Source organism: Drosophila subobscura, chromosome J, assembly GCF_008121235.1.
Source record: "Drosophila subobscura isolate 14011-0131.10 chromosome J, UCBerk_Dsub_1.0, whole genome shotgun sequence".
Classification (NCBI taxonomy): Eukaryota; Metazoa; Arthropoda; class Insecta; order Diptera; family Drosophilidae; genus Drosophila; species Drosophila subobscura.
This window is the reverse complement of record NC_048532.1, coordinates 23,420,902-23,445,188: the sequence shown is the minus strand read 5'-3', so window position 1 is coordinate 23,445,188 and position 24,287 is coordinate 23,420,902. Positions and strand designations below refer to the sequence as shown.

Below are 24,287 nucleotides of genomic sequence, written 5' to 3'. Positions count from 1 at the left end.
ACCCATCGAAAACCTACAGAAAAAAACATAAAAAAGATCTCATTTTTTATGCAGCAGCAAAAATAAGAGAATAAGAAAAGGTATTACCACAAAGAAAAAGGCTGAATGGAACAGAAGAGAAGAGTTTTATTTCAATTAATTTGGCACATAATTTATATTTTTTATTGATTTTTTACGTTGAATAAAAGAAAAATCCAAAGAGAAGAATAATCAAATAAAAAAGCAGAAAAGCCTTTGCCGTCAATGAATGCCATTCAAAGATTTTGCTCAAACACCAAGAAAACTGCACTAAAAAAGTATTATTATTGATTGAATTGATTGAACTGAAAAGAAAAGCAAATGAAAATGCAAAAGCAAATGCAAAATAATACACAGAAATGCCTTTTCTTATTCCTTATCGTCACACGATCTTCAATCTTTATATAGAACGAAAAGCAAATCAAACTCAAAGTGCATTCCATTATCACACAACTGCAACCCACAAACAAACAACAGTCGCAATCATTCAATCAGACCTTATCGCAGCCACGATCTGCAACCGATCAACAATCATCACTGAAGCATCACCCACAACACTGGCACACCTCATGATCATTGCCGACCATTGGCTAAACAGCGAAGCGAAAAGCAGAGCATATTCCGATGCCAAAGAGTCTAATTTGAGTTTTCCAAATGGAAGCACACTATTTTCAGAGTGAAAACTAAAACCGAAAACATAACGAAGCTCCAGTGAACGAACACCAGTGTTGGCTAACAATGCGCACAACTTTCAGCCGTGAGCCAATGTTCATATTGCTGAGCAGCAGATACAATTACGTCCAACACAAGGAGGTGATCACCTGAGCCAAAGTCTCTAGCAAACCAAAAAACAGTATAAAGTTCCAGTTAAAGGGTCATATAATCCACACATCCCAGTGATCAGTGACCAAAGATCTGTAATCTGCAAAGAGTGACTGTAACCATGTCGTCGGATACAAATTCGTGCGCCAGCTTCTTTGCACAGGAGCATGCGAATGCCACACTGTCGCAGTATTTTCAGCAGCTCAACTCTCAGGTGGCTGCCGCTGCGGCAGTGGCGAATGGCGGCGGTGGAGGCGGAGGATCCAACAACAACAGCAGCAGTAGCAGCAGCGGTAACAGCAGCAGTGGCAACAACAGCAGCGGCAACAGCGACAGTGGCAACGATGGCAGCCTCACGGGATCCACGGGAACACTGGATAATCATCGCAGCAGCGTCAGCAGCAACGACTCGGGCAAGAGCAGTGCAGGAGGCGGTGGTGGCGGCGCCAGTGCCATCACCAGTGGCGTAAACGCCTGGGCAATGCAACAACAGCAACAGACGGCAGCCTTGCACCATCACCAGCAGCAGCAACAACAACAGCAGCAGCAGCAACAGCAACACTTGCAACAGCAGCAGCAGGCGCATGCACACCAGCAACATGCTGCCGCTGTGGCTGCCGCGCACATCCAGCAGCAACAACAACACACACATCACGCTCAACAGCATGCCGTCGCACAGCAACAGCAGCATCAGCACCATCCCCATGGACCGCCCCATGGCCACCCACCACTAACCCACTCGCACCCGCATCACACCCACCCGCAGCAACAGCAGCAGCAACAACCCACCATCACCATCAGCAGCAGCAGCAGCAACATGCCCAACAGCAGCAACATCATGCCGCCCAACAGTCCCACAACCTGTCCTCCGCAGCGGCAGCCCCCTCCCCCAACAACAACAATAACAGCGCAGTTGGCAGTGGCAGTGGCAGCACCCACTCCATATTTGGAAGCGGAAATTTCCACTACAAAAGCAACAACTCCTGGACCCTGCCGACGCTCAGCTACCAGCGGATCTACCAGGATAATCCCCACTACCAGCGAAACTCCTTCATGGATCCCCAGGGGAATGCAGCGGCAGCAGCAGCAGCAGTAGCCGCTGCCGGTTGCAATGTGGCAGCTGCAGCTGTGGCCGCGGCTGCGAATGTTGCAAGCGGTGGTCAGGGCGGCGTTAATACCGCATCCAACAACAATCCAACAGCGGGAGCAAACCCCAACAGCAATGCGGCTGGCAATCCCAGTCAGAATAGTGTCAACAGCAACAATAACAACAACAGCACCAACAATAACAACAATAACGCGTCCTCTGTGGAGCATGTGGCAAATGCAGTGGCAGCGGCAGTGATCGTCAACGAGCATCAGAACCATTTGAATAGCCTCAAGGCGAGATTTCAGCCATCCAGCTCAGGTGAGGGGGTGATTGAAGGGGATTGAAGATTGCGAAGATCTCAAACACATAGCCACGGGGGAAGAAAATAGGGAAGCTGATGAATTGTTGTGTTGTACAAGTTCGAGGCGTTATTTGTTTTTTTCCATTTATTTATTATACATTTTCCGAGTGCTCAAAATGTACGGAATCTTGCATTTTCCTTTTGCTTTGCGGGAAATCCCTAGAATTCCACTCGCCCTACACTTTAGATGGCGCTCTCAATTTCTCTGTATAAGTGTGTCCCTCTCTATGTGCAACCCCCTGCCATCCATCAGCTCATCCCTTTCATTCCAATAGCTGATATCATCGGACGTCAGCGGCGGAGAACTTTGCGCATTTCCAGCTCAAAGTCAAGAAAGCTTGCGGCGCACACGTGAGTGGACTGACGTCGTCTGTCGTCTGAATCGAATGCGAAACGGAATAGAAATTCAAATACAGACACAGACACAGATATGTACATATGCACATACATACGTACGAGTATCTGAGGCTGTCACTGAAGATACATACATATGTACATATGCATCTGTTGTATCGTTGGAGTTCTATTTAAGCATTTTTCAGGTCTAATGCCAATCAGTTTGCACACCCTACCGCAATGAGAATCTCATTATTTTCAAAGCAAAGAATCTTCGCTTTTCGTGTGATAAGATTTCTGGCGACCTATGCCAAACTTCGTTGCAATTCAATTTGTTATCAGGGTCTCTCCTTATTCTCTCTCTCTCTCTTTTTTTGCTAATCGGCAATTAGTGCTGGAAAATTATTTGATATTCCATTAAATTTTCCATTTCATGAGAATTATATGGAATGTACGCCTGACATTTGAAACGCTCTCTGCCCTAAAATAAATTTTTTCTCTTTTCTTGTCCTTTTTCTGCCCCTTTCAGCGCTTTTTGATCTACTTTGTCAATGCATTTGGCACAAATTTTGGTGCTCTTTTTTATGCCGGCCCTTTGAAATGCGCGACTAGGCTGCCACCATTTTTCGGGTTCCTTTTTTGCTTTCCTTTCTCCTTTCACGCTGAGGTCAGTCGGATGATGCATTCGGTTTGATTAGATTTCGGAATTAGGCTGATGAGATTGTTGATGGCAAGTGATGGAAATATGCAAATGCTAAATGAATGGCAAATGTGGGTGGGTGGGCTGCACCTACTGCACCCCCACTGCTGTGTTCCTCCTCCATTCATTTCATCCACTGAGCGGTGAAATTTTGCTATATTGAATCCACTGGAAATGACCTTTTAAAGGCAGAATGAATAATAATTTGTACGGGCATATTCGTGTGGGTTTCGAGTGTGGGGAAAGCGGCCTGCGAGCAAAATGGATAAATGACAGTTTTTGCGGCCTGTGGGTGGGCCCCCATGCATGGGAAGATATATATGTACATTTCTGCCAGCCTTGACTGAAACGATCATTATAATTATTCTATCAATTTCCAAATTGTTCCTCAAACAAATTTCTAACAACTTATATTTATTTTTACTTCCAGGTAAGCTTCAATCGACTCAATGAATCTCTGGAATGGCTCTTGTTTTTTGTGAATTTTGAAACGTTTATGTTTTTTGTTGGCTGGTAAGCTTTTCATTCGTATTTCGCATCACCCATCGAGGGGGAAATGTGGGGGGCTCTCAAGCTTCGAAAAAGCACTCAGAAAGCTTTTGGGGTCTCAGCAAACTCACTCAAAACAAAGCTGCTGCTGGCGCTGCGGCTTTCGCTGGCTTCGGCGCTGACTTCGCTGCTGCTGCGTGGCATGTGAGTGTGGAAAATCTACACTTCCGCATCTAGTGCAGCGGCAGCGCGCAGCTCACACGAAGCGTGGCGAACCGCACCGCAAGGCAGAAAGAAAGAGATGGAAGGCAGGCGCGAACTTTGGCAGGCTGCGCGAAAGAAAGTAAATAGGTGGAGAATGCGCAAAAAAGCGAAAGAGGGAGAGAGCGTGAGCGAGCAGGAGCGGTAGCAGAGCTGCGAGTGCGGCTTTTATGCTTTCGGTTTCAAGTTTGGCTTTGACGCTGGCTGCGCAGTCGCAACATTTTGGCCACTGCCGCTGCCGCTGCCACTCTTCTCCTCTGGAAGAGCCAGCGGGTGGTGGAGAGAGAGAGTGCGCCGGGGGTTCCCATCACGACCATCGAAGCTGCGTTGCATGAGGCTGGCCTGCCGACGCCGCGCGCGTTCACTCAGCGTTCGCAGTCCGGCGGCACCGGTTCGTTTCTCGGTCTCTACGGCGCTACCCAAAACCGAAAACCCAAAAACCGGAGGACCACCAACCCGTACCCGCAGCCGTACCGCACCGTACTCCCCCGCACCGTACACTCACTCTCTGCACACAGATGCAAACAAGCCGAAAAACCCATAAAATACAACAAAATATACGACGCGTGTCTTCGTCTTTAGCACGGCGTTAGCTTTCGAATTCGAATTCGAACTCGCAATCGTGCGAACCTGTGAACTTTCCTTTCCCCCCATCCGCGGCCCAGTCCTCCAGAAAAGAGATCTTCCCGCCTGGAATACAATGTATTTGTGGTGCAGTGTCAAAGTGTAGCATTTGTATGTTCCTCCCAACAAATATAAGATCCCAAGTGAAATTCATAGCAGGGGAAAATATTGAAAATGTATCTGAAAAATGAAAAGATAGAATGTGTATCTGAATAAAAAGTGAGAGAGCATACATCAAAGTGCCTTAAGAGATGCGAAATATGTACTCCTATCGAATAAATACAAAATATTATAAAAAGAAGAAATATATCACATCCAATATGTGTTTTTATTGACTCATAAACAAGAGGAGGGAATTCATAAAAAAACGAGCTACTATCCACAGCTACAACAACAAAAACAACCAGAATAAGTGCGACGACAAAAAAGCAAACGAAACAAAAAAAAACGCATAGCACAGAAATAGTATATAGTATTGCTTAGGTTTTCGCTATTACTATTGCTGTTGTTGCTGCAAATTCAAGGTCAAACTTTTCTCATCGGCAGCGAGAACCGAGCCGAACCCCAGTCCCCAGACAGAGGCAACAACAAAAGCAATAGCAACAGCAACGATAACTATGAGTACGCGGAATAGTTGACAACGGAATACAGCAGAAGATGAGGCAGGGCAGGAGGAGTAATACTAGAAAAAGCAAACAAAACAAACAATAGAAGAATTGCAAATGCAAAAAAACAACAGCGGAGAGCGAAGAAAAACATTTTGTTTGCAAAAAACAACAACAACTAAGGCAAAAAGAACTTTGTGCCTGCGTGTGTGTGTGTGTGTGTGTGTGTGTAGTGTGTGCTTGTGAGAGAGCTTTGAGGGCGCTCAAAAGCTGCTCTACTCCGCTCTGCTCTGCTCTGCTCGGATTGTGCATTGTTGTAGCTGTGGTTTGAGTGCGGTGATCGTCGCAGAAGAATTATATGCGGGGGCGAGAAAGAATATATACGGCCAGCGCGTGCGACAAAAAGCTCTGCGAAAATTATAAATTAATTAAATTAATAGCAGGCGCATCAGAAGCAACAACAATGCCAAGGCCTCTGAGAAATTAAACTAAAATATAGTATATATCGAGTAAATTAAATTAAATAAAAAAGCAAAGCTAATTGTGATCTCAGCAATGAGAATGGACTATCAAATGCCCCCGCCAGCATTGGCACTGCACAGCAACAGCAGCAACAGCAACATGGCCTGCAACACCAACAGAATCAGCTGCAGTTGTTGCAACAACAGCAGCAGCAGCAACAGCAACAACAGCAGCAACACCAGCAACAACTGCTGCTGGGCAATATGTCGCAGACGGCGGCCTTGCCACCGCTGAGTAGCCTGCCCCTGCAAGTGGTTCACAATCTGCCGCATTTGCTGGCTGGCAACACAAACAACAATTCCAACAACAACAATAACAGTAATGTGAGCAACAATAACTCCAACAACAATCAGAATCTCAACAACGGATGCAACAACAATCTGCTTCGCACCAGCATGCAGCACCAACAGCAGCAGCAGCAACAACAACATCAGCAACAGCTGCTCAACAATCTCACCAACGGGAACAATGTTGCCAATGGAGGAACGCTGCCGCCGCCCACGCAATTGTTGCAGCATCACCTGCAGCATTTGGCGCATGTGAATGTGAATGCGGCAGCGGCTGTTGTGGCAGTGGCAGCCAACAATCTGCAACATGCCACCACCACCAACAATAATAACAACAGTAGTGCAAACACCAATAACACTATTCTCAACCACAACAATCTCAATATTATAATCAACAATCATGCCTCCCTCAACAACAATAATAACAACAGCAACAACAATAACAACCCAGCAACACCAAATGCAAATCTGACCACGGCCACGCCCACTGTGAACACCGCCTCAACGGTGGCACAGCAACAGCAGGCGCATGAGAATAGTTTGGTCAATAGTTTAGTGGGTGTGATCAACAACAACAACAACAACAACAACAACAACAATACCACTACCAACAACAACAACAACACCAACGGCAGCAGCAATGCGGGTGCAGGAGGAGGAGGAGGTGGTGCCACCAGCGACGACAACAATCGCTGGACGCAATTCCAGGTGCAACAATTGTGGAAGCAACACGCCAACTATTTAAATGGTATGGACAACAAAATAGTGCAATTGGCACACACAACAGTATCAATGTGCCACACTTGGGGCATGTGCTGCTCATGAAGGTTCCAAATTATGAGGAAGTTTCCCCTTTTGAAGGCACCAAAATGCTTAGAAATGTTCCTCTTTCGGTATGCATCATCTTTTAAGGTCGGCTTCGTGAACACTAATCTTTCCATTAAGAAGATAATTAAACCCCCGCTTCCGTGCTTGCAACAACATGTTGCTGACAGTGACAGTTCTTGACCTTAAGTTCATTTCCGTGGGTCTCCCTCCCCCACAAATTGATTGTGTATGCCCGACTAATTATTCTCACCTCCCCCAAGGCAGCAACGATCCAACGACCCTGATGCAGTGTGCGAGTCAGCTTACATCGATTTGCGCCAACGCCACTAGGGGGCACATGTTGCAGCTGCAGCTGCAGCACCGCTATGCTACCCCTTCCTTATATTTGGGGCTCTGACTAATTGAGGAGACAGGAGGCTTATGACAGACAGGACGGGGCGGCAGTCGTGGCGGTGGCTGCTGCTCTATGGGTTCAGTGTCGAGTGTGCTCTGACATTTCCGCGTGGGGTAGGTCCGTCCCCCCACCACTCGAGCAGTGTCTAAACTTTCAAACCCATGGACTCTGTGTCTGTTGCCTGACTCTGGCATTTCACAATCACTTTTGCTTTCAACTTCAACTTCAACTCCCAACTGGAGGCAAGGGCCAGGCCATTCGGCCACCTCCGGCAACAAGTTGTTCAGAGCGCGACATTTCCAGACAACTTTCGTTTCTGACTTTTCGGGTGCTTTCCATATAGATACTGCCCATGTATAAATATTCCAAGCGACTTTTGTTTTTATTATAATGTATTTAAGAGCCGCCCGCCCGGCCTTTATGTATTTGGCCTTTGTTGCTGCTGCTGCTGCCATCAGCCACAGTTGATCTGCAAAATAAAAAAAAGAGACACCCAGCCAAAGGGCAACTTTTCGTGTGTTGCTGCTGTTTCAGTATCAGTTTCTGTTTCTGTGTGACATTGCGGTGGCATAATTTATATGTGTCCAGGCGAACAATATCAAAACTCATAAAGAGCTGCTGCTGCCTCTTTAGCTGCCGAAAAATGCGTCAAGTTTTTACTTTCATTGGAGGCACAACCGATGCCTGATGCCTGACTCGATAGCCACAACTGAGCTGCCCCTCTCTACCACTCTGCTGCCGCTCTGCCGGCTTAGCAACATCACCAAAAAATTAACTTTCACTTTTTCGGCAGTTTTTAAATTCATTTCTTTTTTTTCTTTCGCTTTTATTTTTGGTAGTTTTTGTTGACTTTGCTGGCTCTTCTTTTTGAAATAAAACAGAGACAAAGAGACAGGGACAAACAGACAGGGAGAGAAGAAATGCTGAAGGGTTCCAAAAGAGTGGGAAATAAATATAATTTTATCTTAATCAAAAATTTACAATTTGGAAAGTTGCCAAAAATCCCAGTAAGCTTTTCTGTACAGGTGGAGGGAGGGAATTCCTTAAGGTGTCAGGGATGTGTTTATCTCTTTATTCCCCTCTTCCATTTCCCTAACCTTCCAGAGAAGTGTCTTCTGTTTTCCTATCAATCAGTTTATTCCCCCATTCTGTCACGCTGCCATTCGACTCGTATGCCCGTGTTCGGTGTTCGGTGTTCGGGTTACTGCCAGCTTTAATCTGGCCATTCATGACTTCCTTTTGTTTGAGCTATCGACGGAGGGGAGAGGCCTCTGAGCTGCATGAGCTGTATTGGAGGCACACTGCAGAGACATGTCAAAAGGCGGATGGGGCAAGAGGCGTCACCGTCACACACTCACCCAGATAGGGGGCTTGCCAAAATGCAACGTATTACAGTTATTTCAATCAAAGAGACCACCAAGCACTCGCTTTGGCTTCGGCGGCTACTCGTCTTGGCCAAACGGGCACAAGCGCAAGATTGCTGCTGCCAATTTTCGTGGCTATGACACTACTCGTACTCTCATGCACACGAAGGCGACTCGACTCGCTGGTCGCGCGTTGCGCAATCGCGGGAAGCAGTCAGGCAACGGGGCAACGGTAAAACGTGCGAATTGCTTTGCTGCCTGCCCGAAGTGAGAAACTTGAATCAGTGAAAGTGTGGCTCGAAGAGAGCTTTTCGCTTTGCTTGCCGCCGCACCGCAACGCTCCGCACCACGAGGCGTATGAGCGATCTGTTTCACACGTCGTCCGTCGCAAGAGGCCGAAAAGACCAGAAGCACTTTGATTGAATAAACCGTGTTTTGATTACGTTTTACGGCTAACCACGCCTCCACACTACGCCTCTCTCCTGATAGCACAGCCGCTGAGCGGCAGCTCCAGCGTGCTCTGCATATTTGAAGTGCTTTTTATTTAGGTTTCGATGTCTCTGGTCTTCGGCCTGTGCCTGTGCCTGTGCTTGTGCTTGTGCCTGTGGTTTTTTCATTCGTTCGTGTTGCAGCTATTTGGCCCGAGTCTGTAATTTCATAGAGCCAACACGATACCGTATGATTATCGGTTTTGCTTCCTTATTTTTCTGCTAATTAACTGCTGTGCTCCACCAGCGGCTTTCTTTCAAACATCCACAGAAATTGGGCTAATGGGTTGAATGGAAAAGCCACTATGTGTGTCGCACAGCACACAGTCCGTGAGTTTTCATTTTCACTTTCGCTGCGGACAGTTTTTCCATTTTCCATTGCTCGAGAGTGAGTGAGTGTGTTGGCCAATTAAACTATTGCAAAATATTTCGCTGCTTTGGCATAATTTTCTATTTATTTCGTAATCACAAAGAAAGCGGTGTCTGCCTGCCTGTTTGCCTACCGTTAGGGAGATTACTTTTATAGCACAGAGGTATGAAGGCATAAAGCTGAAAAGATTGCCATCTCGAAATGGAGGAAAAGCATTCACAATTTCAGGATTATTAGGCAGTTTTCTGAGTCGCTTTTGGTGGCATCCATGGAAATGCGTAATGATGGTGAAACAAGCAGGAAATGATCCCTAAACGTTATCAACCCTAAACGAGGGTTTATTCTCAACTCATTTCAATTAATCAATTTAGCAAAAAACCATCTTCATCCTTACCATTTTTCGTCCTTATTTCTCGAAGCTACCCTATAAATCGGGCAGCGTTGCCCTCTCTAAAGGCCACAAATGTTTTATGTATCATGCTAACAACCCGGAAATTCCATTTCCCACACATAATTAATTTCACGTAAATTAAAAGAGCGGTAGAAGGCATAAAACAAACAGGCACCAAACAACAAAGAAGGCAGAGGGGCAGAGAGAAATGAGCAAAAATCGCAATGCAAATGAGCGCAAATGCGGAATGAATGCAATGCAAACACAAGAGGCAGCGCAACAATCGAAAGTGTTACACTTTCTGCACTTCAGCAACAACAACAGCGACAGCAGCCACTACAAAAACATAACAGCAATCACTACAAAAATCGCAACAACAATAAACCATAAAATGAACAAGCAAAAAAAAAAAACGAGTGCGATGCGATGTACAATCGCACATACAAGCGATGTAATACAACGGAGCACTGAAGCGACAAAATAAAAGCAACAACAAAAACTCTCGTCAAGAGACAGTTGCGCCATCGACAGCGGCGCTGGCAGCGACGCATGCGCAGAGATTCAGAGTCAAAGCAGAGCCGCAAAGAGAGAGAGAGGGAGTGATATGTAGAGAGTGCGCACGACAGACAGGTGAAAGGGGCGGACAACGCGAGACGGCGCGGTTCGGAAGCGGTTCGACCAGCATGAGTTTCTTATACTCTTTCCTTTTGCATTGGGCGTAACTATTACTCGGAGAGGTTTACCAAGAAGAGAAGAAACAAAAATCTGTTGGATGGAGATGTTGTTTGTGGATTGCTCTGTAAGGGTATCACAGCTGCGATCTTGCAAATTTCCGCCAGACTTTCTTTACTTTCTGCTGCTACTTGTCTGCTGTCTGCTTCTGCGGTTGTTGTTGTACGTGCAAAAAACATGTTACATAATTTGTGGCCATTTCTTTCTTCTTATTCTCCTATTGCACTTGAAGGCAGAGCACAAAGTACTCTTCTTCAAACAGTGGTTTTGCTATAAAACGAAGCGGAGCTTCTTAGGAAACATTCGCGTGGAATAAATTGTCAATAATGGGGTTCTATATTTACTTCAATGTCGCCGCTGCTCTTCACTTTTGTTTTGTTCTACATTTCTTACGCGGAGAACTCGATTCGGGCATGGTTATCATGGGTTTGCGTATTTTAAACTGGTTTCTGAATGAATGCTCTTTTCGGGCACATTTTTGGGGGCTCAAGACTTGTTTTTGTTGGGTTTTTTGCTGGGAGCACTCTCACTTTCATTTCGATATTGGGAAGGGGTGGACAAGAGAGGGGCAGGTGGATGTCAGACAGGCAAAGACGGATGTGATATGGCATCCAAAATTGAAATTGGTTTATTGGACACTCGAGATAAGAGAAGTGGAGTAAAGAAACGCTTTGGGAGAAACATATGTAAATATTATCCACACTACATTCAAAATATACAATGCAGACCATGAATCATTTAGCCAACAATCCATCTAAATCAGAGTAACTAAAACCAACACGTACCAAATATACGCAGCTTCATACTAAAACCAAAAACTACCGACACAAAAAAAGTGAAAGTTTAATTCCACCGGACAGACAGCCCGCGGACCATGGTCCACTGTCCACTAAAAATTGTGGCTGGCCATTAACACAACAAAGGCCAGAAAGCCAACAATTTACAGAAATATAATAATGCCACCACCATAATAATCATAGTATTATGATTATAATGACCAAAAAGAGACGAGAACTCCGGATAGCGTTAGGGGCGAGAGGGAGGGCGATCGTGTGATCGTGTGTGTGCGTGCGTTCGTGCGTTTCACCAGAGAAACAATAAATATGTTGTCGTAGGCCCATGGCTCTGTCCCTATCTCTCTCCTACTTCTGATAGCTGTCCCTCTCCCTTTCTAATGAAAGTGAAATAGCGACCAAAGAGTCACGAAAATTATGCAAATTATTTTAATTACCAAAAATGAGAAATTTCGTTGGGCCAACAAAGAAGATATACAAAAAAAAAAGCAAAGAGAAAAAGAGAAAAAACCCAGCAACCAGAAAAGGTAAAATAAAATAAAAACTAAAACTGGAAAAAATAAAGGTGCGAGGGCTCCCAGAGCAGAGATGACACAGAAACAAAAAATCGCTTGACCCACTTAAAATGGCAAGAGAAACCGAAACCAAAACCAAAACCAAAACTGAAACAGACACAGAAACGTCGAAGCAAGAAGAGGAGTATTCCTGTTTTGGGTTTTGCTTCTAAAAATAAAGCATCGATGGGATTCCTGCTCGAGACACAAATCAACGAATGCTGATGACAGTGAAAGTGAACCGAGAAAACAGACATAAATTCAGTTGGAACAAGGTGATATAAAAGTAAAAGTATCTGTGGGATAGACACAGATAAAATGGGTTAGCTTCCTTCTTGATGGTGTTTCTGCGCTCAAATCTTCCTTTTAATTTTGCGGTGGAAAACTGAAGACGCATGTAACTAGCCTAGAGAGCTTTTCTATCTGTACATCTCATGGAATTCATTTTTTGAATTGGAGGTTTCTTAATTTACTTTTAACTCATCTGCTGATCAGAATCCTTATCTGTATCGTTGGCGTGCATGTGCATCTTTGTATCTGTCTTTTCTGTCAAAGTATCTGCCTTTTATAGTAAATGTTTGTGCTTTTCTTCCAATTGCTCTTGTTCTTTGTTTGCTGTTCCTTGAAAGAATAAATATTGTATCTCTTTCTACTATCTTTCTTTTCTTTCTCCTTTTTTGTTTTACAGGCAGGAAATCTCCATTTTTGGGTTTTATTTGCAAAGCAAACGGTAATTTGGTTTTGTTTTTTGCGTTCTTTCTTGTTTGTTTTCTTTTTTATTATACTTTGTGATATTTTATTTCGTTGTCGTTGACTTTAATTTGATTGTCTTGCTTCTTGTTTCATTTAATGTTTTCGCTTTCTGTTTGTTTTCGTTTTTCATTTTATGTGATTTTGTTTTGCATAAGTTTTAAGAATTTGTGTTTGCTCGGTAGCGCATGATTTAAGAAAAGTTTTTTTTGTTATTTACTTTCCTTGATCATACAAATTTTAAAACAGAAATTTGTCTTTTCTTTGAATTAAATGCTGTTATAATTGTTAAATATATTAAATATTCCCATGGGTTTACTTGCTAATCTCACCGAATCATTCAGGAAGATCTCTCCTTGCTTCCCATCAAACCACTTTACTTTCAATCCAACCCAAGTATTTCACTTCTAACCTTTGGCTCGTTTATCACCAACAACTTTCATTAACAAAAACAAATGTCTTCCATCGAGGATCCCATCCTGGCCCCAATCGAACATCGTCTGCAGACCCAAGCTACAAGAAAAGTGTCTAATTAAAAGGCCAAAGACTTGCAGCAGCAAAAAGTTGCCCACTCGCCTTGTGGGCTGCCTGCTTGGTCATGGCATTTGCATATTGGCAAGTCCTAATTTTCTCCAAGCGGCAGATATTACTTCACACTCAGACAGACAACCCCAAGCACCCACAGATACGAGTGCAGTTGAGCTTTTCACTTACGCTTTGGTGAGCACATCGAGCAGAAAAAGAAAAGGAAAAAGAAAAAGAAAAGATATTACTTCATTGCACAGACCAGAAATGTGTTTGGAGAGGCGATGGACGATGGCAGCGGCAGCAGAAAGAAAAAAGAAGAAAGAAGGAGGCGGCGGGCGAGCAAGCCTCAAAATGGCATACAATTTCGCAATAGTCGGTAATGCAAAAAGCGGTTGAAGCAAAAGCAACAACTGTAAAAAAAAGCATTCGCAAATGAAAGTGAGAGTGAATAAGAAAGCGGAAACTATTGTGAGCCGAAACCAAAGACGGCAACTGGTTTCTGTTACTGTCTGTGGCCAGAAAACTTGTTTCTTGCTGCTCTCTCGTGAAAGAAATGAAAGAAACCAAAGAAGGGGGCGAAGAGCGGCGCCCAACGAAAGCAGCGAAAGATCATGCTCTGCTGCGCATGCTCATCGCCTAGGCATACGCTGAGAGAGTGCTTTCTATGAGTTGGGAAGTGAGTGATTGACGCGACAGCGAGCAGAGGAGCAAGCAGAGGAGCGAGCAGAGGAGCAGAGCTTAAGCAGAAGTCTTATCTGCTGCTTCTTCACTTCTGCGCAGCCTTTGCAGCAGCAACAACAACAACAAGAGCAGCCGCAGCAGCGCTTACAACATTGAAGGTCTGCCTGCGCCTACGTCTGCTTCTGCGCAGCGTTTAGAGCTTTTGGATTTTGTGGCTCTTTCTTTTCTTTCCGTTGAGTGAGTTTTTGTTGTGGTAGTGGCTCGCAGCAGTGCGATGAAAGCAGCTGAAAAAGTTTCACTTTCGCTTTTTGTTGTATTAGTGTGCTGCTTCCTCTTCAGCAGCTGTCCGTCTCTGTCTCCCTGTCTCTTTCTCTTTGTTTTGTATGTGTGTGCGGTTGTTTGTTTGTTTGATTTGTTTGCTTGCTGGTTTTGTAGTGTTTTTTTGTGTGTGCGCCTGTGTTTGCCTGTAACCCGTTTTTGTGGACGCTGCATGCGGAAATGATGTTTGGAAAATGTTTTTCGCAGGCTCTTCTGTTGAAGAGCTGACGAAAATGTGTCCAAAAGAACGTAAATGGTTTATATAACAGAGAGATGGCGACAGCTTGACCCACTTTATAAATCAAACACTTATCGGAGGACACTTAAACGAGTCCAATCCAATCGAAATCTTATCACTCGTACTCGTATGTATGTTTCCGTGCTCCAACTAATCAAAGTATTTTTCGTTTTTCCCCTGTTTCATTGCAGGCAAATCCACATCGAATAGCAAAGAAATCATCTGTCCCGATGACAAGTATAAGGAGGAGGGCGACATCTGGAATGTCGAGGCACAGACGGCGTTTCTTGGCCCAAACCTTTGGGACAAGACACTGCCCTACGATGCCGACCTCAAGGTAACACAAGTTAGTATCATTCTTCATCGCTGCGTAGTGGCTGCGTCTCTCTATCAATACAACCTTTCGTCTCGACAATCAACCAACCAGTCCATACATACACACACACAAATGTACATACAAACACACACACACAGTCCACTCACAAGTACAGTCATGACAAAACACAGCCAAACAGTTAACTTGATCGTTATCGATTGCTTACTTAGTGCGAGACTTATGTTCTCATCATCAGAGCTCAGTGATTGTGTGACTAATCCTCCACCCGATCCACCTGATCCTTGTTTATATGTATGTGGTTTTTCATTGCTTTCCCCTCTTTCCCATCCTCACATGTTGTAGTACGCCGACTTAGATGAATTCCTGTCGGAGAACAACATACCTGATGGCCTGCCCGGCACACACTTGGGACACTCAAGTGGTCTGGGCCACCGTTCCGATTCGTTGGGGCATGCAGCGGGCCTGTCGCTCGGCCTGGGCCACATAACCACAAAGCGGGAACGGTCGCCATCGCCATCCGATTGCATTAGTCCCGACACGCTAAATCCGCCATCGCCGGCCGAGTCAAGTAAGTAAAAGTGCAAGTGATGGAATCCAGAGTTCTCGAGCTATCGAGCTAACGACATGTTAATTGAGATTGCAATAGAAATCATAATCAAAACAAAAATCGACAAAAATGAACACACAATGTATAAAAGCAATCGTTATCGCTGGGGTCACTGTAAACGGTCTCGCTATCAATTTGGCTATCAAATCGGTAACGCCATCAAAGTCGAACAAACATCGGTGTTTGAATTGCAATTGAACAAATTTCTGGATATCCAAATCGAATGTTATCAAAGACTCCATCATCAATATTGTGATTGAAGTTTGAGACTGTAATCGAGAATTGCTTTGTTGTTGTTGATGTTGTTGTTAATTTTAAACATGTTTAAACACAAATGGAATGGACATTGCTCTTAACTTAAATTATAATTGAAAACCGTATAAGTAAATTTTAATTTAAGTTGCCCAAAAATGTCTTATCAAATGCTAAATGTTAAAGATAGAGATGCAGATACAGAAACCGAGAGAGATCGATCTGTCGTCTCTCAATGATTCACTCAATGATTCCCATTCCAATTTGTGCAAAAATGTTAAAAAAAAAAGAAGTAAATTTCTTTGATTAAACTTTTCTGTTGGTTAATTTTGAGGTTGATTTTTATGATTTTCATTTAGCACGAACAGTCTGTGAAACATTGTTAACATTTAGTATTTGATATTCCAGCATTTTCGTTTGCATCATCGGGCCGTGACTTTGATCCGCGCACCCGAGCATTCTCCGACGAGGAGCTCAAGCCCCAGCCGATGATCAAAAAGTCACGCAAACAATTCGTTCCAGATGAGCTCAAGGACGACAAGTACTGGGCCCGTCGTCGAAAGAACAATATTGCGGCGAAGCGATCCCGCGATGCCCGGCGCCAGAAGGAGAATCAAATTGCGATGCGAGCACGCTATTTGGAGAAGGAAGTGAGTATGACCCAGCCGACCCAAGCCCTGGCTATAATCCATTTAAAGGATCAATCATAAATAAATATGTGTTTTCCCTCGACAGAATGCAACATTACATCAGGAGGTGGAGCAGTTGAAACAGGAGAACATGGACTTGCGTGCACGTCTATCGAAATTCCAAGATGTGTAATGATAAATACAATTTTGTGACTTGGCCTGAGGACACCACAACAATTAAATAATGATAATTGATAAATGATTAATGATAAAATAACAATAATCATACGCGTAATTATGATAAAACCACTACTAATAATGTTTAGTAAAAGCAGACATGAAACCTACACTAAATATAATATACATTATATACATAAATAAATATATACATCTAAATACAGAAATATATATTAGTAAGCAAACACACACACACACACACCCCACAGACACAGACACAGACACACAAATACCTAGAGAGCAGCGGAGAGCTCCGCTGACAAGTAACAAGAAGAACAAGTAAAAACTAAAACTAAATTTCAACTAAACATTTTTTAGAGTAGCCAAAAGAAAGGCAGCGTCGTGTTTCAAGCAGAGGGGCGCAAGCTGCGTAGCCGCAGATTTTATTCTTTACTGATGCCTACTTCTGATCACACTACACACAGACGCGCAGAAACAGTCACACAAACAGACACACAGTCAAGCATAGATCCCGATCCTAAAATTGTTACATTTTAAATTGTTTGATAGTTTTGTAGCCTAGTTGTATGCAAATATTTTCTCCTGCTTTCGTCTTCTACTTTCTCCAAGTCCCCTTCCTCTACTTTTTTCCTATTCATATGTTTTTTGTAATTAGTTTTTCGGTTAAGTTTTACTCTATAAATAAAAGGAGAACAGAACCCTCACAGTAACGACACGCACCAACAAAACCATATTGTAAATAATTTCGTTTCCTTTTTTTAAATTCAAACTTAAAACGAAAGCATAAGCAAAACACAAAAACAAAAACCACAAAAAGCCTAAGAAAAACTTGTAAAAAGAATTGCAAAATGAAAATCCACAAAAAAAGGAGAACACAAAAACAAAAGCTAAGAGAAAAACCATTTAGAAATGAGCAAAGAACTTCCCTCCTCAGTTGCCGGGCACTTGGCAGCTGTTTAGTTGTTAAGTGAGCTATGATTTTTATATAAACCTAAACAAAGAAAAAACATAAAAACGCAATCCAAAAAATTGAAAAAAAAAAAAAGGAAGAAAGTGCAACACAGAGAGAGAGACACAGACAGACAGACAGACACGACAGGGACGGACAGAACTAGTGCAAAAAGAAAATAAAAAAAAACACTAGAAATGAAAATAGTTTTCGTTGTTAATTTGTTGATACTACAGTAACCTCTATCCCCCAGAGCTAACCCAGACATAGTCAGCTGGTTATTCATAGAGAGGGAGTCCTGTACTCTCGTACTACCTACTAATACATGCGCATCTTCATCGCCCCTCATCCATCCCCCACCCCTACTTCACGTAATTTTTCATTACTTTTTCTTTTAGTTTGTAAACAGTTTTATTCGATTGTACAAGAAAAATAAATACTATTTCTTTTGGTGTGATTTGCAAGATCTTAAACAACAAATATATAAAACAAAACAGTTTTTGTGTAAACAATTAATTACGTATGTTACGATAAACAAGCAAAAACAAAACAATTTCCTAGTTAAGTTTATTAAATATTATTATTATTATTATTTGTTATACCTTTGAGTTACATTTACCTGCATACAAAATATCTAGAGACCTAAGCAAATATATGAAAAATCAACAAAAAAAAAACAACAGTTAAAAAGAGCAAACGAAAGTTAAGTTTTATATTCAGCAAAGATAGAAACGGACGCTTAAATGGGAAGCAGCGGAAATCTTATTAAGTTCCATTAAGCACTTTTTCTTTAAAAATTTCAATAAGTTTTATTTATTCTATTGAGAAATGTGCAAAACCCTTTTAAAGAAACAAGAACAAGAACAACAACAAACAAAAGCAAGATTGAGCATAACAAAAAGCAAAGAGAAAACAACATTTGAGTAACAATAAAAATCGAAGCGTTGCTTTTAAATATGGAAAATTTGTTTATTTTTTTGGTTTTTCCTTATCCGTCATCACATCCTTCTATCTCTTCATCTATCCATCCGTCACAGCCCATAAGCACAGAGCTCCACAGATGCACGGACATCACTTCATTGTTAGTTTGTATCTAAGTAAATACAAGGATCTCAAGACAGAGTTAGAGAAATAAACCCCATGCCGTAACCGAAACTAACCCTAACGATAGAGCGCAAGAACTACACATATTATATATGTATGTATGTAGATGATCTATGTAGCATTATATAGCAATATGAACGAACCTAGAGATTTAGCCAGAAAGGAGTCGTTCCCCCCTCACCATTCGTTCCTCCAACAGAGAGCCCCAAGAAAAAAAAAGAAACCTTAAAAGCCTTTTGCACTGCTATGAGACCACCTAGAGACAAACAACCACACAAGGAATAATATAATATTAATACTACTACATACTAATAATAAACAGAATATCCCACAAAAATAACAAGAACGAGAAAAAATTACTGGGTGACATTTTGCAATGTTTTGAGCTTTGGTTGTTGAAACAATTGACACACATACACACTCACACACACACACACATTCTATACGATAATGATAAATGATAAACGATTAACGTTAATTGATTGATTGATAACTCGAAGGAAAGAAAAATAGTGGACCTGAGTCCCCCATTAACTATACAACTAAGCAGATTCAAGCAATTGCTACGTATTTGTACAACAAAACAACAAAAAATCATGTTATATTTATATACAAATATTTATGTCTAAGAAGATTTATTGATAATTGCGCGTAGAGGTGAAAACAGTTGAAATGATTTGATATTTTGCTTTTATTCGAGGCCTGGGCAGTAGTATGCCCCTTCCTATATACACACACACATCCACCCTTCCTTGCGCCATCCCTGACACACACACACTCCTGGTTTAAGCGTAGTTATTTTTGTATATTTTTAACAACTTGTTTTCCGTAGTATGTAGTGTGACTTTTTGTAGCGAATCATTTTGTTTATGTAGAAAATTGTTGAATAAAACCAAGAAAAATGTATTTTCATTGTTAATTATTTTCCATACACATGCAAACATACTACCCATGCCAAACACACATGAAGAACATACTTTGTGTAGCCTACTTTCTGGCTGCCGTTTCAAATTCGTTTTGCCCAGGCCAAAAGCAAGCAAACCCAATAGCTCACAAACAAGTAGCAAAGAAGGAATGATATTTCCAGAGAATTTAGGCAAATATTTTATGCAACGAGCATTTGTTTGTTGTAGTTGTATTCATTATATAGTTTGTATCTTTTCCAGCCTTCAAGCAAAAGGAAAACATAGTTTTTTCGCATAAGAATGTTCCGTAACAAATTGTAGACTTTGTAGCAACAACAGAAGACGATAAAAACTGAAAAGTAAGAAAAGCAAAAAAACCGAAATGCAGAAAACTAACGAAATTATGTTTAATATACATTATACATCAATTTAAATATATATATACATATATATATATTTATTATATACAAATGGAAATTAGTTAAATATGAGAAATACTCGTACGCATGCAACAACAACAAAATGAGTAACTTTTGTAGATAAATTCGTAGTTGATGATTTTTATATATATACATACCTTATACAGATACTAGCTAACATGCATATATGGTATATATGTATTGATATACCTATACGTAGTACACTCAACTACATAGAGGATATAGGACAGGGGAGGGCGTAGAGGATGCACAGAGAAGGATGCGAATGGGGAATCGATCGTTAGGCAGGGTTAAAAATAGTAACTAAAGACACAAATTGTTGCAGTGCAAAGCAAAGAAAACAAACAAAAAGCGAAATTAGCAAAGCGATTATATGTATAAGGGTAACGTAGCGTAACGTAACGTTCACACGTACAGTTACAGTTAGTTAAGGGCTAGGGCGGGGGCGGAGGCGGCAGCAGTGAATGTTTTTAGAGTGCAAGCGGAAGCGAAAGCGGAAGGCAGGCGCGAACAGATGGCAATGCGAAACATATTATATGCTATTATACATATATATATGATTATATACATAATATTATATACATATACATAACTTATACATATATTCTTACATATTATTAAAGACAAAAACGTTGTTGAATTTTAAAATCAATAAAAGAAAATGCCCCCCAGAAAAGCCCCAAAAATTAAGATATATAAATGTAGTAAAAACAAAATGAACCGAAAAAAAACTCAAAAAATTGTTAGTTGTTGCAAGAAAAAAAAAACACTCATAAAAAATAAAAAAAAATAAAGCTAAATGAAATTAAATTTGAAGTAATTAAAAAACAAACTAAAAGAGAACTTAACAGAGCGTTTTAGAGCCTTTACTTATATTTTGAGAATTTTGCAAAATGAAACGAAACGCAAGTAATTTTATATGTGAAAGAAAAATAGAAAATGGATAGGGAAAACGCAGAATGCATACAAAAATAAAATGACAGCTAATTTGAGGCTTGAATTCAACGGGAAAACCCAATTTGGTACTTAACACACAACATAGTGACAAAAATCTGCTTAAGGCATTAGAGAAGTGCTAGAAGAAATCACGAAACAAGAAAGCTAAAACTATGCCTATTAGTTGTTGGCAGCATGCAAAACAAGAACTCAAATCTAAAATACGGGACAAAACCAAATCTAAAGTAAAACTAAAAACTAAACCAAAAAAACTAATGATGAAAGCCTAAGCAAGGACACTAACATGTACCTAGACATACATATATATAACAACAACAAACTTAAAACTAAAAAAAACCTAAAACAAAAACGGCAAAAAACTACCAAAAAAAAAAGGAAATTCCAAAACACAAGTGCTCGAGATGCTGCAGATAATAGTTATAATTTATGATATACATACATACATATGTATGTATGTTTGTATGTCTCGTAAACTCAAATCATTTGTTAATTGTTTTACACTGGACTTAATTAATGAATGAATTAAGCTTAAGTTCACGCAAAAAAATAATAATTCCATTAGGTTCTTTCTAAGTTTTTATTTAAGAGATCGTTTTTTTTCTTTTTTTTTGGTCTTTTATTCGAAACAAGACAAAAACAAAATACTAATTTAATTCTTAGATCAAGGATTAGAAACGATGATAAGAAGGAGAAGAGGAGATGGCGATGTTTTATGAGAAACTGCAAAAACAGAAGAACAAACAATAAAGGTTTAGATACAAATTTTGAAACGATAAATGCAAAAAAAATACGAGAAAGAAATGTTTGTTTTTATTCATGGAACATTGCCTAGTTTTGAGCTGATGTTTGGGTGAAACATTTGTTAGCTACTTTTGGGGTGAGATTTCAATAGCTATACTTGATGACCTTGAGGCAGCAGCTGCAGCTGCCACCTGGAAGATGTGCTTACTGAAGGAACTGGAGGTCAAACGGATTGCATAAATGGTAAGCGGAAGGAGGGGACCTGATAAACAGAAACTTGAAATGAGTTGAAAATGTTGCCGAAGTGGGAGGAGACATGTTGCAAAGGTTCTGTGGCCTGGAACCATTTTTCGTGTGTCCCTAAATGCCCATGACAAGCACAAAAGCATAAACTAGTTTCAGCAGTATATTCTGCCTGCAACAATGTTGTTCAATAACAAAGGCTACCTAGACACTACTTTGAAACCCATCAAACATTGAAAGAAACCAAACTGCAACCGCGAATGGCAGTCGCCCGTGCCAAAGCGATTTATTTGACCACTCAACACACCTTCGAGTGAGTCAAATCCAAAGCCAAATTGAGCATAACCAAACCGAACTTCACCCGAAACGGACATGGCTTATGCAAAAACTTTGGAAAACTAATTTCCTCATATGTATGTACATATGTATGTATGTATATTGCTTACAAAATAAAACCTCTCGAACATGAAACGCGCAGCTAATTTCCGTTGATTACAAGCGGCAGTTGCAGGCCTGAGGCCCGGTGTCTATGGCCTGGTATATGGCCAAAGCCCAAAACCAGACCCGACCACACCGATCCATTTCGATTACTACTTCCCCATGGACATGTTGAAATGAATGCGAGCAATGTACAAATGTATGGGAGTCTCTGCCCCCCACCAACCCCTCCTATCCGATTCCCCCATGACTGTTATGAAAGCGAAAAAAAGGTAACAACAACTAACAGGCACTTAAAATGTTAATAGCAACACGAAAACTGGTAATATGCAAGCAAAAGCTAGGCAGGCCAACGTTGAACTTGAGCTTGAAATGGGAGCCACGCCAAAGAGAAAGGTGTACGTACGGATAACGGGCAGAAAGAGAGGCATAAAGAGAGCGAAACCCCGAAGCAAAGTGCATTCTGTTTGGGGGATCACCATCATCATCATCGCCCAATTAAGGTCAAAGCGTTCATCGTCGTTTGTCGTTGCCGTATGCGTAGACGTAATGTGCGTTGGAATGACATAAACACATAACACTCAAAATGTAAAATTAACAGAAAAACACACACACAGGAGCACTTATGAAACACCAAAATTCGATTAGTTGTTGTTGCTCTGGTGTCCCTCTGTCTGTCTGTCTTCTTGTCTCTCTGTGCCTGTCCGTGTGCTTGTCGTCTGCCGCTGAGTGGCGCCGGAAATGCGCATCATACGATAAATGACGCCCACACACAGTACACCGCCCTCTAGCCCCCACCCCCAAAAACGGCAGTATTCCACTTTATACCCTTTAGCAGGGGTTGATCAGTTGAACAGCTCTGATCCTAAAGGAATATTCTTGATAAATATATAAATTATACCTTCAAATAGTTTTTGAATGTCTTTCTCCACAGCTTCTGCTTCCAGATTAAACATTTAGAGACATTTGCTAAGAGTCGTCTTAAAAGGTTCTGTGAGGGTATCTAGATCTTCGGCCCGACGCTTCCCTTCCGCTTGTTTTAGTTTTGGCGTCGTCTGTTTTGACAGTTGACGTTTTGCCGGCAAAAATCTTGCAAAGGCGCCAACGAAAGAGCGAACCATTTGATGACGCAACAGATTTAAGAGAGCCCCATAAATGACATAATAATCAGCCACTCTGTTATGCTCCCGCTCTCTCTCTCTCTCTCTATTCGGTTCTCTTAGGCTATGTGGCGCTCGCTGCTTGGGGCTCGTTTTGGTTGAGGAGTCTCCACCGCTCTGGAGCTTCGTTCATTCGCTGTCGAACAGCGAACACGTTCAGACGACACGCAGAGAGGGGATTACCGCCAGACGCCGCCAGACGGCGTATCAAAAGCAAAATTATAAGACAGCAAAAAAAAGCACAGCACCAACAAAGTGGAGCGCGCAACCAATAAGCAAAAAAATCACTCGAACACGTTGCTGCCGCAGTCGCTGTCTCAGTCTCTGCCGCCTCCGCTGAATCGTCGCGTAACGTAAGCGTGTTACAAAACAAACGCCGACCTGACGACGCTGCTTCATTGTCGCGTAATCAGGCAGGGCGGCGCTCGACGCGCTGCGCTAGTGTTTGTGCGTGAATTTACGAATTTGGCTTTTGAAATAGTTGTGAAAATATTGGCGGAGCCGCTCGAGAATTCCCCGCGAGGCCCAGAGCCCTCCCAGGTGCCGCACACCTCCCACTGCTCAAGTCCCCCATCCTCCCTAGCGAAAGGAAAACCCGTGTGTGCGGCGGGGTTACGTAAAGCCAACCATCGCGTCGGACAAGCGGCGTTCCGAGTTCTTACAAAACAAAAAAAAAGTTCAACAACAAAAAAGTTACGCGCACGCCCCACAACAACAGCAACAACAGCAGCAGCAATTTCTTAACAAAAGGGGGGAAAACGGCAAGGAATTTCCCAAAATTT

General features: G+C 42.0%; 1 protein-coding gene across 1 annotated transcript; it reads left to right on the top strand.

The window, feature by feature from the left end:
• Positions 1-705: 705 nt before the first annotated feature.
• Positions 706-18,472, top strand: LOC117894128 (uncharacterized protein DDB_G0283357). The gene is given in 7 exon segments (XM_034801018.1): positions 706-1,625; positions 1,628-2,248; positions 12,719-12,760; positions 14,737-14,891; positions 15,225-15,450; positions 16,150-16,391; positions 16,477-18,472. Coding segments are annotated over 7 exon segments (2,037 nt in total). The 5' UTR covers positions 706-961; the 3' UTR covers positions 16,564-18,472.
• Positions 18,473-24,287: the final 5,815 nt, after the last annotated feature.